The sequence below is a fragment of the Gobius niger genome, assembly GCF_951799975.1.
Source record: "Gobius niger genome assembly, chromosome: 8".
NCBI classification, from domain to species: Eukaryota; Metazoa; Chordata; class Actinopteri; order Gobiiformes; family Gobiidae; genus Gobius; species Gobius niger.
The window spans coordinates 6,820,943-6,834,343 of NC_136859.1; the positions used below are offsets into that span (position 1 = coordinate 6,820,943).

The following is a 13,401-nucleotide window of genomic DNA, read 5'->3' on the forward strand; positions in this document are numbered from 1 at the left end:
AGCATTACTAAGTAACATGCCCCTAGAGGCCATAAGCGGCACTGCAGGTGTCGTAGCATGTTGCCATTTGTTTTACTCATTAAGTGTCCGTGAGAATAAATACTACGCTCACAGAAAAGAAAAAGGGAGAGAGGGATATTGTACATCCAATTACACTGGAGTGTCAAACATACGGCTACTAGTTACCATGGACTTGCGCTAGCCTAGCATTAGCCTAGCACCGCTAAACTCTTCTCATATAAGGATTGCATGAATTAAAGAAAAAAAATATCCCCAGAAATCAACAACGCTCTGGATAACTAGGAAATTAGGCCCTATGTCAAAAATCCAGAAATATCCCTTTAAGTAGCACTAGCCCGCAGTTAGCCGTGCCCGTTAGCCTGTTAGCTTCTTCTTCGTGGTTCCGTTAGTGTGTATTGGTGACTCCGACCCGGTGCAGGGAAGTTGCAATTGTGGTTTTCTGGCCAGAGACACCAGGGGGAGATGAAAGACCCCCAATAATCCCATTAACACTTACCCCGTTGAACTATGGAAAAGATTTATTATACATTTGTTTGAAATGTCCGATGAGGAAAGGCTTAAGTTCTTGTTCAAGTATAAGCCATTTAATTTGTCTAAGTTTTTGTTAAACTAAACTAAACTATTAAGGTAAACAAGTTACATAGTACTGCTTTAAGATTTAGATGGATCCCAGCTGGCACTAAATCTACATTTCTTGGAATATAATGAGATTGCTCGATTAATTTTGCTGCCCAAGTTAATCACCAATACAGAAATCATTGTCCCAAACACATTCAGCTGCAGTTTTGGCTGAAATTGTACATGAGTATTTACTGTTTTCTGTCAATTCCCTTTTGGTTTTGAATTTTGAAATTTTCCCTCATTAATTAAGACATTTTATGGTTGTGGCATTATAATATAGTTGTTAACTGCTGCCTATCTAAACCCTGGGATAGTTAACCTGCTTTAGGGTAATAAAGATTCAAAACAAGCCGTAATACCTCGTAATGATGGTCAGCTTCACCTCGCTGGAGGATAAGTTTACTGTGCATATTTTTCAAAGGGAAAGCTGCAGTGGGACCAGACAGTTGAGAGCAGTTTGTTTTGGTGGGACTTCACCTGCAGGTTTACGTTTCACTGCTTTTAGTCTAAACCGAGCTAAACCTCTGTGCGAGTGACCGACAGGAGGCGCTGTGGGGGGAAAGAAGCATCCTGTTTATTACAGATTTTTACATTAATGTGTCCACTCTGTCACACTGCATTACTCACCATGCAATGTAATGGGTTTAGTTAGTCGTAACTCGTGCTTTCTAAACAAGAGCTGGATTGTTTGTGTTCTCGAAGCGAGACTAGAAACAGCTGTTACGACTGAACAAGCTTGTTTGCTACATTCTGGCTCAGCATTATCTCTCCATTCTCATGGGAAACCACCTCCCTGATGTGAGGTGAGCGCCTTAACTACGGCCACCACATACCGGAGCTTGTGCACCTAAAGCTGTTTTCTGTTGCAGGGGTGGCATAACCAGTCGACCTTGTCTCAGACGTTGTGCAGCAAAGTGAAAGTGTTATAATGTAATGTATAATGTGGACGGCACTGTCGCACAGCAGTTAGTGCTTGTGCTTCACAGCAAGAAGGTCCCGGGTTCGGTTCCCACATGGACTGTGTGAGTTTGCATGTTCTCCCTATGTCTGCGTAGGTTTCTTCTGGGTATTCCAGGCGGTTTCCCCCTAATACTCACAACACAAGGCCAGGATGAATGAGAGTGTGTTTGAGAGGGCACAGGTGGGACGACGGATGGAAATTAACCCAAAGCTACAATCTGGTGTGGCGTGTTTTGCATGAGACCCATGGGTATTCATTAACCCTAGAACGCTAGAACGCTATTGCCGGGTGGTTTTCACCCGAGCAAATACATTATGTGATTTTCACTTTTTCCTACAGGCACATGTTTGGGTGATTTTCACCCAGTGATAGTGATAGAAGGAAGGTTAGGGTTAGTGTATTTAATCAGGCAATCTTGTTCCCTTTTAAGGTTGACATTCCTGTCGCAGAGTTCAATTAATCAATCAAACTTTATTTATAAAGCGCTTTTCATACCGAAAGGTATCACAAAGTGCTTACAACATTTAAAACAATACGCCTGGCACAACCTCCCATATATATTATATATTCGGACTAAATAAATGGATGTCAGTTAAAAGATAACCTAAAAAGGCGGGTCTTGAGCTGCTCTTAAAAACATGAACGTTCTCTGTTCTCTGAGTCGGCGTCTCAGGCCTCACAGAAAGTGAGTAACACCTAGTTATTTTAGTCAGCTGATCATTTACACCCATTCAAAATATGACATATTTAGTTTTTGTGTTTAGTGTTTGTGCCACGGACACTGAGCCTGAACCAGAGAAGTCTCACAGATCCCAGGAATGGGTCGACCAAAAACCAAGTTTCCATCTTCACTATTTTATTTTTTAGGATTTTTTTGTTCCCAAATTCCTAATTTTCCAGTAATTTTGTTCCCATTTTTATCTGGTCCTCTCATGATGCTTTTCTTTCATTTTATTAGACATGACACAGTTTAGTATAAAAGAACGCGACTCAAATGTGTCATGTGTTGTCATGTTTTGATAGATTTTGATTTTGAGATTTGATTTTATCGGGTGGATTATCTCGGGTAAAAATCACCCGCCGTTAGTCATGGTCTTATGAATTTGAGCGATAGTGTTCTAGTGTCCCCACCAAATAAACCAATAAATAAAAATAAATAAATAATATGTTTTTTAATCCATAAAATGATGTGGCTTCTTTGTCAAACTATTTATTATGTAAAGTTATTATACAATAATAAATGAATGAAAACAGATTAGATGGCAATTGCCCAGTTGAAGTATTGGTCATCAGTCCTGTTTTCAGGATTCTTCAGGGGAAAGTAATGCACCAACTACCAAACCATCAGTCTGAACAGTCTGAAGCCCCACTCCATACTCTGGGTACGACATGTGGAAAAACAGTCAAGACCTGCTTAAGTTTTGTACTTTTATTACATAAATAGACCACAGCCCCGACATAAATACAAAATAAATATTAAATAAAAGAGAATGGGAGGACAGTCACAGGAAGAGGCCACAGACCAAACGCCTGTGTTCAAGAGGAGTCAGTACAATCAATACAGTCATAAACAGGAAAACAGTAACAATAATACAAGAGAAATAATAAAAAGTGCACATTGAGTTCAAACTGCTACAGTTTAAATGAGTCTGAATTTATCTCCATGGAGACCAACATGTTTCACCGACATGATGAATAAAATAAAGTATAAAATGTCTCTTCGGTCGTTGTGGGAGGTGGACGATGGGTCAGAGGAGGTGAAGGTTTTGGTCTAATTTAGAGCTACAGACATTTCGAATCGTATAAAATGTTTGCGTGACTTCATTCCCGCCCCCGACTCCCCGTCCATCTCCGACATCGTCCTCGTTTTCAGAAAAGCGCGAAGACCCCAAAGAAGGTCTTGCCCTCCTCGGTCTCCAGCTCGGACAGCGAGTTGGTCTCGGTCCACAGTCGGTCCCCTTTGTGCAGCTGGAACACCGCGCCCAGGTAGATGGCGTTGTACCAGCCGTGCCCCGCCTCCGCCCCGCTCTGCTGCTGCTGCCCCGCACACGCAGAGCGGACCGCGCTCATCAGGGACACCTCGCCCTCCACGGACTCCGAGTACCTGGACACGTTCAAACACAGAGGCTTTGTTTCAGATCATTGTGAGGAGACACAGGCCATTACAGACTTACAAGATAATCATGAACTAACAACGGACTCACAATGAACTCACTATGAAGAAATGTTAGAGAGCTAAGTTTTATTCATTTGTGAACCTTTATGAGCGGCCATTTTTGTTATTAACACTTTCTCCAGTCCGTCTTTACCCAAATGTAAAAGCTTCTCGACTGTACAACTGATCTAAACAGATCCTTTTCCTTGCATTGTTGTCACTTTTTGTGGCTTTTTTGTCGCTTTTCTGTTGTGTTTTCATTTTCATTTTCATCTCGTTTTCGTCTTGTTATTGTGGCTTTTTGTCACGTTTTGTCGCTCTTTTCATCCTAGTTTTGGTCTTGTTTTGGTCTCGCTTTGGTCTCATTTTTGTTGCTTTTTCATTTCGTTTTTGTGGCTTTTATGTCACGTTTTGTCGCTCTTTTCATCCTAGTTTTCGTCTTGCTTTCGTCTTGCTTTCGTCTCGTTTTTGTCGCTTTTTTGTCACGTTTTTGTCGCTCTTTTCATCTTAGTTTTGGTCTTGTTTTCGTCTTGCTTTCGTCTCGTTTTTGTCGCTTTTTTGTCACGTTTTTGTCGCTCTTTTCGTCCTAGTTTTCGTCTTGTTTTGGTCTCGCTTTAATCTCATTTTTGTCGCTTTTTCGTCTCGTTTTTGCTGCTTTTTTGTCACGTTTTTGTCGCTCTTTTCATCCTAGTTTTCGTCTTGTTTTCGTCTTGCTATTTTGTCACGTCTTTGTCGTGGGGGGGTTAAGAAGTTACGAGGTTAAAGCATTAATTTATGATTAGTCCATTATAAATTACGATTAACTTGCTTTGTATTTCCTAATCCTGAAAATGCGTCCTCTTCATTGTTAAAGTGGGATTATTAAAGCAGTACTAAGTAACTCTTGCCCCTAGAGGCCATAAGCGAAACTGCAGGTGTCGTAGCAAGTTGCGATTTTTTTTGCTTATTAATTGTCTTGGAGAGTAAATACTACGCTGACAGAAAAGACGAAGGGAGAGAGGGATATTGTGCATCTAATAACACAATGGAATTTTTTTTTTCACTCAAACTTGGCTGTAAATACTGTTTAAAGTGGTGCTAGCCCACAGTTAGCTTTGCCCGTTAGCCTGCTAGCCGCTTCTTCGTGATTCCATTAGTGTGTATTGGTGGCTCCGGTCCGGTGTCAGTCAAGTTGCAAAGATGGTTTTCTGTCCAGAGACACCAGGGGGAGATGAAAGACCCTCCAATCATCCCATTAACACTTGTTTTACCCCCACAGGGACTACGGAAAGGATTTATTAAGGTAAACACGTTACTTAGTACTGCTTTAAGTCTTTCGTGTCTTGATCCATATTTTACACCTGTTGGTTAGATAATACTCAATAAAACTGAAATGGACACTGTCCCTTTAAGAAGGTCCGCCAATAGCAGAATAAGGACCACAAACATTATGATTTTGGTTGATTTAAAGCCACACTATGGAATATTCCAGGCAACATTTCACTATGTCACACGAGCAGCCGCTGTAACACTTAAAACGCGCTCCTAATAATCAAGCCAAGACAATTCCTTTTTATACTAATTTATATTTTTTGCATATGGAAGAGAACCTGATCATGTATTCATGCATTCGTGTGAACTGGAGAGCTCGTTTCCCTGCGATATCACGTCATTATTTTGTTTTATAAAATATTCATGAACTTGTTTCGTAGCATTTCTGTCAAAGTGACTCTGCAAGTTGCGAAATGTTCCTATAAACTCATCCCTGTGACGAATTCTCTGTCATTGTTTGTAATCAAAAATTCATGTATAGGCCCTTTACACAATACATGAACAAATCAGCTGATCAACGGATACTTGTCTTTCCTGCCATTTACTGAGTGGAATGTTCCGCAGTGTCGCTTTAAACGTCATGAGGCAATAACGCAATGACACGACAAAAATGTAATAAAACTGTCGAGCCAATATTGTAATGACAGATATGTCATTACGCTACATAAACTGTCAATTACCTCCAGACGCGGTGGCTGAGTGGTTTGCGCTGCCGGCCGTCCTCGTCCGGGCCGGGGCGCTGGTTCTGGGGGTGCTGCTGGCAGGACACCCGGAAGGACGCCTGGCTGTAGACAAAGTAGTGCCCAGATTCGGGGATGATGATCTGGTTGTCTCGGAGTCCGATTCCGCCCTGAGCGAAGCCCTGGCCCTGCCCGCTGTGCCACTGCAGACCAGAGGGGGCGCTGTCATCGTAACTGCCTGTGAGGAGACGGGACAAGGGGTTAGTTGGGAGAATATTCGGTTTAAAGAGGCCTCACACACTAAGGAAAATGGATTGGAGAGGGCGATTTTCCAGAAGTGAAGCTTGGAGCGCCCTGCTCTGGCAGCAGGGGGAATTAAACGTGCGGAAACTCATTGGGTTTCAGTCAGTTTGACCCAGAACTACCCTGACAGCCCAGCAACGGAGCAGGCAACACAAAGGTATCTCATAGAACTCGGACATGACACCCGTTGACGTGGCAAACGTGGCAGCCATCTTGTGACTGGCTGGGAAGGCTAACCCCTTTAATAACCAATGCAAAACCAGGCACACATTTTCATTGGTTCAACGGCAGAATGTGAAATACACATTGCTTGTGATTGGTTGTCTTACTTCTAAGTCGAGGTATCTCAGTCAGGATGTAATTTATTTGAAATGTCTCGTTTTTAGTCGTGTTGTTTAGCCAATGTCAATGTCAATTTTATGTATAAAGCAAATTTAAAAGCAACCATAGTCGACCAAAGTACAGTAATATGTACAATAAACACAATAAAACTTAAACACAGGTAAAGGTACAAACTGTGTCTGGTTTACATAGAACCGAAGGGAAACCAAAGCGAAAAGGTGAGTTTTTAATTTGGTTTTGAACTCCTCTATAGACTGAGCCGAGCGCACATGCAGAGGAAGGCTGTTCCAAAGTTTAGGGGCCGCCCCTGAGAAGGCTCGGTCACCCCAGGACACACGCTTGGATTTAGGAAAATCGTATTATTGTTTTCTCCATCCACTCCCAGGGTTCAGTGGCTAGCATGCATTGTCTTACTGTCCCATCTTCAAAGAATTTTGGTCATGTCGTGTTAAAAAGGACAGAAATACTGTTTTAAAGGAGGAAACAAATGTTATGTTTGATATAAATAGAAGTGAATGATTTGAAGTGTTTGAGAGGAAAATTAACAAATGTAGGTGAAGTCTGCAACTGAAATGAAACTTGAAAAACTGCAAAAAACTTTTTTTCTTGCGACATAAGGTCAGTCACAATCAAGTCATGAAATAAGTAAAAATAGATCAAAACAGTATCAAGGAAATACGCAGATGGTGTTTCCATTTGATTACATTGCACTGGTTTAGAAGGGCCAGTCGCAAGATGGCCGCCAGAACTGCCATTCGTTCCTACGCACTACTATGGCCACATCTAGAGTTTTATTTAAGATCTTTGAGGCCACACAAGTGAGAGCTGTGGCATCTTTTCATTAAATGATGCAACAATCAGTCCCATTGCCATGTCAGATGATTTAAATCAAAAGCTGCAATTTATAGACTTGTCCCTTGAGACACACTGTCCCTTAGATAATATAACTTTTCTGGCTGGGGTCACTTAAACAACTGAGCCAGTTTTGAATGGCTTCTTGAAATGAATGGAGACTATTATCAACATCACGACGTTCAGATTTACCTTGATAAAGATTTCTCCGCACATTTGTAGTGAGCGGGTATCATGTTGGGTGTTGATTAAGAGCCAAGGGCTGTAATGAACGCCGGGAAAACCCAGTGTGGGGTGGATCAGCACAGGGTCTTTGTGAGACTGTTATTAAGAGAAGAGCGAAGGAGGAAGAGAAGCTGCAGAAAAAAAGGGAGGGAACGGAACAGAAGGGGAGGAAGTGGGGCAGAGATAGTAAGAGGAAGAGATGTATTGAAAGAGAGGAAGATAGCGAGCGCGGGGACTCACCCTCTAGATGGATGGCGGCCTTGGCCTTGCTGCTGATGATCCTCAGAGTGGAGTGTGGATCTGCACCAGAACACAATTCACTTTAACGACCCGCAAAATAGAGACTAAAACACATTTAAAAAGTGACGTATTTTAGTCGGGACTCACCACTTTTCTCTGCAGAGGTCTGAATCAGCGCCTCCCTCTGGCCAGACTGCACCTGCGCAGAATAAAGGGAGTTTTATCAGTCACTTGCAGAAGTAGTGTAGGGATTGTTTTCTGGCTTTTGTTTGTGATTTGCAATGTAGATGAACATTTTCTACATGTCTAGGAGCATTAGGATTTGAGGAAAAATGAAAAGATCGAATACAAGAATTAAATGCATTTCAAAACAGGTTTGCATACACTTATACAGTATATTAGTGCTGTCAATAGATTCATTTTTCATTGTATTTTTGATTAATCGCAGGTAATTCTTCAAAATTATATTCATTATCATTACTTGGCGGACACAAAACTCTCAAATTCGAAGCATTTTCTCACATTTCATTAACCAAATATTACCACAAATATACCACAACAGCTGATAACGGGATCTCGCACGCTCAAAGCTTTCAACGTTTCTACACACACTTCATAATCACATTTTAGATTCATTTTCTTTGGGTGCTGAAGAGTTTGAGCAGAATCCGCAAACTTTTAAAGAAGGAGTAGTTCGAGATCCGCGCCGTAATATCTTCACTTTACTGCGCGGACGCCGAAGTACTCCTGGTATTATTACGCCTTACAATGCAGTTCCCCTTTTTTATCCGCTTAGAAAATCCACATTGTTTAATTTTTGTGTTATATTTAAAAAGGGAAAACGTGGAAGAGCTTGGTAGCTTAAATCTTCACCTGGTTTGGAGCTGTAGAGGAGAGGAGGCTAAATGCTAACGCCGTCTGTGCTGTGTTTACGTGACTGAGGGCACGCGTGAAGACCAGACCAGGTACAAATGAACTCGTCTAAGCTCAGGTAAGAACTTATCTCAGTATGTAAAAACGGTGGCCTGTTCCTTTAAAGGGGCTAGATGCAAGTTAGTCTTTTTGTGCTCACTACTGCCACCTCAGGTCTTATGCATCACTGCAGCTTCTATATTAAGCTTGTGCATGACGGCACTTCGGACCCAAATTAACACCATCCAGCCCCTTTAAGTACATAAAGTAGAGTATAAGCATTGGTAGCTCTCTGTTGCTTTTGTTACATAAAAGTAGCTCATCATGTAAGAAGGTTGGAGACCCCTGGCTTACGATATGTAGTTAATACAAGTGCTTTGTCTTTGAGGTCATGTGTTTGCTCAGATACAGTTTGGCCACAATAAAAAAGGAACTTCTTCCAAATCAAATCCAATTCACTCAAGTCACTAAAGGAACAAGTCTCACATTAAAAGCAGCGTCTTTGTCAAAAAACTCTTTGTTCTTCGAGAGAATTTCAATTTTAGACCCAGTTTAGTCCGTATTTGGTGGGAATAGTCAAGGTGTGTCAGGCTTTTTTTGCACAAGCCGGAATAAACGCTCATACATATTTGGTGAAGACGTTTCCAGAAAAACATCGTACACAATGACGACTAAAAGGAGGACCATTGTGGTTAAAAATGTCTAAACTCATCATCTCCACATGATGCTTCTGACGAATCTTTCCATTTCACAACGATACTCCAGGAAATGAGTTAAAGTACATGATGTCTGCAGGCTCTCAGTCGTCCCGTCATCTGGAAGTTTCGCCTCTTTGTCCGTTTGAAACACACACATAGTGGATTGTTATTGTAGCGTCGTTCATAATATGTTTCCAGAGGGAGTTGCTGGTTTCCTGGCCCTCCCTGCGCTCATTCTGCTGACTCAGGTTAATGCGCTTGGAAAAGGGCCAAGGACGGAGCAGAGTTTGGGCAGTTTTTCAAGATTTGGAACTTTAAAAAACATGTGGAAAACAAGAGAAAGCTGTTCGGGCCTGTCTCTGCAAACTAAATGGTATATGCTCAAGGCACATGGACTAAAAGAATATTGGTAATAGAAGCAAATGGGGAGCTGAAATGGTCAAGTGACAGTACTTAGAGAAGCATTTCCTTGAACTGCTTAGATCCCAATCTGTAATTTATACTGAAAACTCAAAACAGCCATTATTGATTACAAGGGATGGAAAAGAGGTTTTACATCCGGGGTCGACAATGCTAGACCCGGCAAAACAAAACATCAACAAACCACTGAAAACACAACTTGGAAGTAATGTTTAGCATTAAAATATACACTGCCTGACCAAAAAAAAAAGAAGTCGCCACACAAAGAAAAGGCCACACGCACTTTTTGTTGTACCGCATTTAGCTTTTACTATAGATGTGGCAATGTTTCAATAAGCTTAAAGGGACAGGCCACTGTTTTTTCCATACTGAGATATGTTCTTGCCTGAGCTTAGACGAGTTAATGCGTACCTGTCTGGTCTTTGTGCGTGCCCTCAGTCATGCACAACGACCAAAGATGTTGTTAGCATTTGGCCACTCCAAGTATATTCCTATAGCTCCAAACAAGGGTGAAGTTAGAAGCTGCCACGCTCTTCCACGGGCACAAAGACCAGACAGGTACGCATCAACTCCTCTAAGCTCAGGTAAGAACATGTCTCAGTATGGAGGAAAAACGGTGGCCTGTTCCTTTTAGATCCAGCGTTGCATTCATTTTCCACCAAGATCTTGTATTGATGATGGGAGAGTGTGACCGCAGTGCAAAGTCTTCTCCACCAGGTTAAGATCTGGACTCTTCCATGTGTGAAAATGATGTTCCTGATCCGCTCTTTCACAATATGAGCCCAATGAATCCTGGCATTGTCATCTTGGAATATGTACACGTCATCAGGGAAGAAGAAATCCACTGATGGAAGGATGATCTTATTCTTTGGGCACAAAGTGTTGCTCAACCTAGACCTGACGGCAGCAAAACCCAGATCAGATCAGATTTTTGCATGGTCAGCCAGTGTGTTTGCAAGGTCATAAACAGAGAACAACATTTAAAGATGATTGTGAGAAATATGGGCTATCAAATGCCTGTTTAAGTACTCAAAGGATGTGTAAATACATAAATAGAATTAAAAAATAGGGAACTATATTGTAATTTTCTTGAATCCCCAGAATCCCCTGTTAGTTCAATGTTGCAGACAGCACTAGCATTTGTAATAAGGGGGATTTTCTATGAGGAAAGACTCGACCTTCCTTTGTTTGACCAGTGAAAAAAAAGAAGACAAATCAGCCCAGAATCCAGCAAGATCACACCCCTGCCTTACTTTGTTCATGATCTCTCCACTCCACACCCGTTCATGCTAACCTCCTCACTCTCTCTCTCATGCACCACATTGCGAAGTGTCGTGCACAAGGACAGAACGCCAGCCTGCACTGGTCGGTCCTGGGATTGAACTGCCAAACCACATTCACATCCACATTCCTGCTTTTGACACACAGCCGTCCTCGCGAGGAAATGAATAAATGAGCGCAACATTGGTGGCGCTTTTGCCAAGTCCCGCCCCCTCTGAAAGAAAACTGCTAATTTTATTCTACAAAATCTCTTTTCTAAAATATTCCAAACCTGTGTCAGAACCACAGGAGATGGCCAATAGTCGATCCGGGATGTAAAAACAAGAGCCAGTTTAAAGAGTGGCAATATAGGGGAAACAGCTCCACCTGGTGGCCGTATATCATGGCCTTTGTGACTTCTTTAATTGGTAAATATTCAGCCTTATTAATGATTAACTGTGTCTTAAAACATATGTTACTCTTAGCAATAGCAGCAGTAGATTACCTGCAAACTGAATCATATATTTCGCTCTCACAATATGGAGTATTTAAGTGTTGTAGTGACATTAAAAACCAACAAGCGCAAAAAAAAAGTTATACAAGCCTGTCATTACATCATCACATGGGGTTCATCTGCTCAGTTTAAAAGCATTAACAGGCGTCTCTATTAATTATCTGAAGCAACAGATAAATAAAACAAATGCAATTCTAAACTCTCAGACGATCGTTGCCCATTCATCTCAATGGACGGGAGTTTCTGTTTCACCCACAGGGGGCGCTAACGTAAATGTTGCTCTCATCTATTAGATTCCCGGTTGATCACATTGTTTCTCCTTTAGACTCCACCCAAACCTCTTCTACTTGTATCCATTGTGTCTATATCTTCGCAAACAATGAGAACTTCTTATTCAGAGCCAATAAACCGTAACTAAAACTCCGCAAACAGCTCTCTCTCTGCGAAACATTGAGCGATATTAAGTGTTTGCAATTAGCCTAATGAACTAAAACAATATAAAGGGACTATACAGAGTTTAAAAATGTGAAATGTATGTATTTTCCTCCCCCTACATGTTCCAGCCATGTCCTAGTGTAGAAGTTGTTTATTCGGTTCGAGCATAACATAGAAGGTGCAGTTACACGTAAGACCTGAGGTGGCAGCAGTGAGTATAAAATGGCCAACTTGCATCTAGTCTCTTTAAAGCTACATGCAGTCAATTCATTAGTTAACCGAGCTCATTTTCTTCAGTTCAGTTTTACCCAAATCTAAAAGCTTCTCAACTGGAGCTTACAGCTTATAGGCCTTATTTGAAAGCGTTTTTGTAGTTTTCTGCCGTCTTTTTCTTTCTTTTTTTTTTGACTTTCTTCATCACTTTTTTCCCTTGTTTTTTTAAGCTTTATTTGTCACTTTTTTATTGTGTTATTGTTACTTTTCTGGCAGGTTTTTGTTGCTCATTTGTAATTATTTTTGGTGTGTTTTTGTCTTTTTTTTTTTGGTGTGTTTTCATCCTCGTTTTCGTTGCTATTTTGATGCTTTGTTCAAGAAGCTTTTAGATTTGGGTGAAGCCGAAATGGAGAAAATGTGCTTGGTTCAGGCGGGGGTAAAGAAGTTAAAATTACTTTTTTTTTTCCTAAATGGAATTTACTTTTTTGAGTACATTTTTACATTGCCTTGCATTTTTATTTCCTTTTTTTTTTTTACTATTTCGCTATTTCAAGTGTCCACAGAACAAACATAAACTGGCAAAGACAAGACCTACAGTTCTCTTATTAATGTCGCTCTACTAACATTTTTTACAAGTTGCAAACCAAGTTTCAATTAAAAAAAAAAAAATCTAACTCACCGTTGCGTCTAACCTCGCGCTCCAAGTCCAAACCACCGCAAACACCGCCGCGAGGCTCAGCACCAGGAGCAACAAAACCGCCAGGATCTGCCAAGTCCGGTTCAGCCAGGAGGTCTTGGACTGCACCAGGACGAGGGTCTGGTCCGGGTGCTGCAGGTGGTCGCCCCCCCTCTCCAGGTCCTCAGGTGCAGGGGTGGACGGGGTCTGGCTGTAGGCTACCATGCCGGGCGAAGTCTCTCTGAGGCTTGTGCAAACCAAAATAAATAAAGAAATTACAGCTCCCGTGCGTCTCCTGCGAGTGAATGAAGCGCTGCCAGGTCGGAGAGCTAGTTTTTATGTGTGTGAGAGAGGCAAGGGAAGTCAGAGGAGAAAGGGAAACTCCGCTCTGATGTCATGAGCTGAAGCGGAGGGAGGGAGCGGGAGGTGTGAGGGAGAGAAGCACACACACACACACACACACACACACACACACACACACACACACACACACACACACACACACACACACACACACACACACACAGGCAGGCGAGGGGAAAGGAGAAATTCGCTTTCATTG

At 41.8% G+C, this 13,401-nt stretch overlaps 1 protein-coding gene across 1 annotated transcript; it reads right to left on the reverse strand.

Annotated features, from left to right (window-relative positions):
* Positions 1–3,438: 3,438 nt before the first annotated feature.
* On the reverse strand, positions 3,439–13,124 carry tnfb (tumor necrosis factor b (TNF superfamily, member 2)). The gene is made up of 5 exons (XM_079561626.1): positions 12,843–13,124; positions 7,859–7,910; positions 7,712–7,771; positions 5,750–5,987; positions 3,439–3,707 (listed from the first exon to the last, which is right to left on the reverse strand). Exons 1-5 carry the CDS (start codon positions 13,062–13,064, stop codon positions 3,473–3,475), a joined length of 807 nt encoding a protein of 268 aa, XP_079417752.1. The 5' UTR covers positions 13,065–13,124; the 3' UTR covers positions 3,439–3,472.
* Between the last annotated feature and the right edge of the window lie 277 nt (positions 13,125–13,401).